Raw genomic sequence first — 5,353 nt, 5'->3', positions numbered from 1 at the left:
GCGGACGCAATGGAATTAATATGGACCGCACAAAGCCTTTACAGCCACATTGCCTAGCTGACTGAGAAGCATACTCTCTGATCTTCATCTTTGCAGCTCGCACAAAATGGTGTGCGGCCGCATTGGCCCTGTTTGACTGAGCTTGGTCTTGGTCTTGGTACTTGTGCAAGTTTCACTCCTTTTTGAGCTGGTTTTTGACACCTTGTCACCTTGTTGATCAAACCTGCAATCAAGTACAACTTGTGAGCCTTTGGGACTATTTTGTACATATTTCTAATCAAAAACTTAAGCAAGAAGGAGTGTAAAATACATCATAATCCATAGTTATCACTTACCAAAGGCAACAAGGGTACAACCGGCAAAATTAGCAGCAGGATTATCAATAAACTCCTCAACAATAGATTGTGAGACATGATGATGGGTTTGCTAAACTTGAGGGTATGATGCAACAAGTTATTGGGTCCACTGGAAAACTAGCTGACAAAGTAGAATCACATGAGTCAGTAATTAAGAATATTGAGATCTAGTTAGGACAGATTTCCATGGCCCTAAATAATTGTCCTAATGGGATGTTACCTGCAGACACCAAATTAATCCGAAAGAGCAGGGCCCGAAGTGGTTGATGGCAGCGAGTCTCCGAAATGGTAGGGCTTAGATCTGGAGCGAGAAATGGCTCGCGAAAGCAGACGACTGAGACACCGGTGCCAGTACCCATTGAGATAAATGATTCAACGGGTTTAACTAAGGTGACAGTATAGAATGCGTAAGAGAACACCAACAAAGAAGAAGAGGTTTTGGAAGAGATTGAAGTTGCACTGGAACCGACAGTAGAAGTAGTGCCTGAACAAGACAAAACCAAATTACAGGGAAGAAACGACCTCCAGCACCATTCCCACAAAGATTGGCTAAGTATAAAAAAGATCAGTAGTATAAGAAATTCTTGGAGATGTTGAAGCAAATTCAGGTAAAAATTATGCTTTAAAAGAAATGCCTGGATATGCAAAGATGATAAAGGACTTGATGCCCGCAAGTTCAACTTCCAAGACTTGGCCACGGTTACACTGACTCATACCTGCAGTGCGGTTGTAACGAGACCCATAGCTGAGAAGTTGTCTGACCTAGAGAGTTTCACAATCCCTTGCACAATAGGCAACTTTGCATTTGCTAAGGCACTGTGTGATCTGGGAGCAAACATAAACCTTATGCCACTAACTATCTACAAAAGGCTAGGCATTGGAAGAGCTAGACCCACGTCTATGCTACTACAACTGGCTGATCGAACTGTGAAAAGCCCCTCCGCGATTCTAGATGATGTATTGGTGCAGGTTGGGAAGTTTGTGTTCCCAGCAGATTTTGTCATCCTTAATTGTCGGGTTGACGAGGAAATTCCCATAATTTTGGGAAAACCATTCTTGGCCACTGGGAAAGCTCTAATTTATTGTGAAACTAGAGAGCTCAAAATGAGATTAAACGATGAAGATATAACATTCAACGTACAGAAATCTATGCGCAGACACAGTAAATTTGCCGATTACTCTCTAATAGATGCGGTGGATGTAGTGTTGGAGGAGGACGATGCATCATTGAACATTAAAGACCCTCTAGAAGCTTGTCTCATGAACTTAGATGAAGCTAATGGTGAAGACTTGGCAGAGTGGGTACTTGCTCTTGAAGGCCAAGGTTTTTGGAAAAGGGAGCTTGAATTTGAGCCTTTGCACTTGGATGAAAGAAAAACTCCTCCAGCTAAGCCATCAATAGAAGATCCACCAAAGCTGGAAGTTAAGTCATTGCCATCTCATCTTAGGTATGCATTCTTAGGACCTAACTCAAACCTTCATGTTATTATCTCATCCAGATTGTTAGATGTGCAGGCATAACAACTTTTGCAGGTACTAACTGAGTGCAAAACTGCAATTGAGTGGACCAATATAGACATTAAAGGGATCAACCCGGCCTTTCGTATGCATAAGATTCTGCTGGAAGATGGCACAAACCTTCCAGAGAACATCAAAGAAGGCTGAACCCCAACATGAAAGAAGTGGTGAAAAAGGAAGTGATTAAATGGTTAGATGCGGGAATCATATTCCCTATCTCTAACAGCAACTGGGTTAGCCCAGTTCAATGTGTACTGAAAAAGGAAGGTACGGTAGTGAAAAATGAGAAGAATGAGTTGATCTCTACACGAACAGTCACGGGTTGGCGAATCTGTATGGACTACATAAAGTTAACTTGGATACCAAGAAGGACCACTTCCCACTGCCATTCATTGATCAGATGCTAGATAGATTAGCAGGGAGGTCTCACTTTTGTTTCTTGGATGGGTACTCGGGGTATAATTAGATTTTCACTGCCCTAGAGGATAGAGAGAAAACATCGTTCACCTGCCCTTATGGAATCTATGATTTTCAGCGAATGCCGTTTGGCCTATGCAATGTACCCACCACATTCCAAAGGTGCATGATGACCATATTCACAAATATGGTAGAAGAGATAATGGAGGTTTTCATGGATGACTTCTCAGTAGTGGGGAATTCATTCGATGATTGCCTTGTGAACTTGAGGCGAGTGTTGAAAAGGTGTATCGAGACTAATCTGGTACTCAACTGGGAAAAGTGCCATTTCATGGTACATAAAGGTATAGTCTTGGGGAACCTAGTGTCAAGTAAAGGTATTGAGGTGGATCGTGCAAAAGTTGATGTGATAGAAAAGCTTTCACCACCCACCTCAGTCAAAGCAATCAGAAGTTTTCTTGGGCACACCGGTTTTTATAGGAGATTTATAAACGATTTTTCCAAAATTGCTAACCCCTTGTGTAAATTACTTGAAAAAGATCACCATTTTGTGTTTTTTGATGACTGCAGGGTAGCATTTGAGGAATTAAAGAAGAGACTGGTGACAACACCTATTATAGTTGCCCCCAACTGGGAGCAATCGAGTTGATGTGTAATACTAGTGACTATGTTGTGGGAGCAGTTCTTGGGCAGCGAAAAGATAAAATCATGCATCCAATATACTACTCAAGTAGGACGTTGAGTGGGCCCCAACTAAATTACACTGTGGCCGAAAAGGAGATGCTGGCAGTGGTGTTCGCATTTGACAAGTTCAGGTCTTACCTGATAGGCTCAAAGGTAATTGTTTATACTGACCATGCTATATTCATGTACTTAATTGAAAAGAAGGAGTCAAAACCACGCTTGATTCGATGGGTGCTATTGCTGCAAGAACTTGATTTGGAGATCCGTGACCGAAAGGGAATGGAGAACCAAGTAGTTGACCATTTATCCAGGCTGGAAGGAGTTAAAAACAAGGTTGAGGCAGAAGAGATTCTGGAAACGTTTCCAAATGAACAACTACTAACCATGAGTCTCGAGGAAGCGCCATGGTATGCAGGCATTGCAAACTACCTGGAGAGCGGAATTGTTCCTTATGACCTTTCCTCTGTTCAAAAGAAAAGTTCTTTCGTGATTGTCGCATGTATTATTGGGATGAGCCTTATCTATTCAGGATTTGTGTTGATAACATGATCAAGATATGTATCCTCGAGATAGACCAGTCTTCTATTTTACAAGCTTGTCATGCGTCACCATATGATGGGTACTTCGGGGGAGTAAGGACAACTGCGAAAGTCTTGGAGTTAGAGTTCTATTGTCCAACATTGTTCAAAAATGCACATCTATGGATAAAGGGCTGTGATGAATGCCAACGAACTGGGAACATTTCCCGCCAACATGAGATGCCCATGAACCTAATTCAGGAAGTAGAAATGTTTGATGTATGGGGGATAGACTTCATAGGGCCGTTCGTCAGCTCATATGGTAACAAGTACATACTCGTCACTGAGGAATACATATCCAAATGGGTGGAAGCTGCATCACTCCCTACAAATGATGCAAAGGGGGTGATTGATTTTCTGAGAAAGAACATTTTCACCTGATTTGGCATACCAAGAGCAATAATCAATGACGGAGGCACTCACTTTTGCAATCGAACTACATAAGTATGATGTACGCCATAAGATGTCCACCCTATACCATCCACAAATAAGCGGGCAAGTGGAAGTCTCGAATAGAGAAATAAAGAGTGTGCTGACTAAAGCTGTGAATGCAACTAGAATAGATTACGCAAAGAAGTTAGACAATGTACTGTGGGCATATCAAACCGCTTTCAAAACTCCAATTGGCATGTCACCATACAAATTGGTGTTTGGGAAGGCATGTCATTTACCCGTAGAGTTGGAACATAGAGCTTGGTGGGCATTGAGATAGTTGAATCTTGATAGTGAAGCAGCTAGAACAAGTAGAGTAACAGAGTTGCATGAGCTGGATGAGTTTAGATATCACGCTTTTGAGAGCACAAGATTATACAAGGAGATAATGAAGATGATACATGATAGGAATATTATTAAGCGGAATTTTAAACCCCGAGATACGGTATTGCTATACAACTCGCGTCTGAGGTTATTTTCGGGCAAATTGAAATCACGATGGCCAGGCCCTTTTCGTGTGGTTGAAATTCACCCACGAGATCAGTAGAGATTGCTGCGAGTAATGACTCTCGTACATTTCGAGTCAATGGGCATAGATTGAAACACTATGTGGGCATGGAGGAAGCAAAGAAAGTGTTAGTGACCCACTTGATCGAGCCTCCAAAGTTGAGCGTACCTTAAATGCACTTATCTGCGTCGTGCCGTGATCAGGCGCTTCATGGGAGGCAACCCATTGATTTATTGTATTTGTCGTGCCACAACATTAACTAAGGCGCTGGTTGGGAGGCAACCCAATGCGTAGTGATTTTAGGTAGTTAGAATTTGTTATTTTAATTTTTGTAAGTACTAACAAGTGCAGGTGAGCTTGGGCGAGTGATAAGTCCATCAGATGCTGAGAGAATAGGTAAAAATTTGAGAAATCTCGAGGCCCAGGTGCGCGGCCGCGCTCAGACCATGCAAAATGCAAAGTATTCTGCCTCAGGTTTCTCCTAGGAGCGCGGCCGCGCATATCGCCAAGTTTTCTGCCTTGCAAGTGCGACCTCGGACCGCGCTTGTAATGCTCTGCCTACCACTTGAGTTTAAGCTATTTTTTTGTTATTTATTTACTTTCTTTTTTAATTGTTTTGTTCTTTTAATTGTAATATACTAACTTATCCCCCCAACCCGATATCTCTCTCCCTCTTCTTATTTATTCACGCCTAAACCTAAACCCTCACTCCCAAATCAAAACACCCAACTCCTCTATTTCTTCCCAAATAACCCCAAACCTTATACTCCCCATTCATGATCAAATCACACACAATCCACTCTCTTCTCTCTTCTAACGGTCTCTTCACCTACCCTAACCACATCTCTACCATGTAAGAT

General features: G+C 42.1%; 1 protein-coding gene across 1 annotated transcript; it reads left to right on the top strand.

The window, feature by feature from the left end:
* Positions 1-641: 641 nt before the first annotated feature.
* LOC107807856 (uncharacterized) lies at positions 642-2,940 on the top strand. The gene is made up of 3 exons (XM_016632293.2): positions 642-735; positions 1,006-1,804; positions 2,862-2,940. The coding sequence occupies exons 1-3, from the start codon at positions 642-644 to the stop codon at positions 2,938-2,940; spliced, it is 972 nt and encodes a 323-aa protein (XP_016487779.2).
* Positions 2,941-5,353: the final 2,413 nt, after the last annotated feature.

The sequence above is a fragment of the Nicotiana tabacum genome, chromosome 3, assembly GCF_000715075.1.
Source record: "Nicotiana tabacum cultivar K326 chromosome 3, ASM71507v2, whole genome shotgun sequence".
Taxonomy (NCBI): domain Eukaryota; kingdom Viridiplantae; phylum Streptophyta; class Magnoliopsida; order Solanales; family Solanaceae; genus Nicotiana; species Nicotiana tabacum.
This window is presented reverse-complemented; position numbering and strand designations above follow the sequence as displayed.

Coding starts and splice junctions, on each gene's coding strand:
- LOC107807856 (XM_016632293.2), top strand. CDS start 642: ATGGTAGGGCTTAGATCTGGAGCGAGAAATGGCTCGCGAAAGCAGACG. Junction 736..1,005: donor TGAGATAAATGATTCAACGG/GTTTAACTAAGG, acceptor GGATATGCAAAG/ATGATAAAGGACTTGATGCC. Junction 1,805..2,861: donor TCATTGCCATCTCATCTTAG/GTATGCATTCTT, acceptor TGATGACTGCAG/GGTAGCATTTGAGGAATTAA.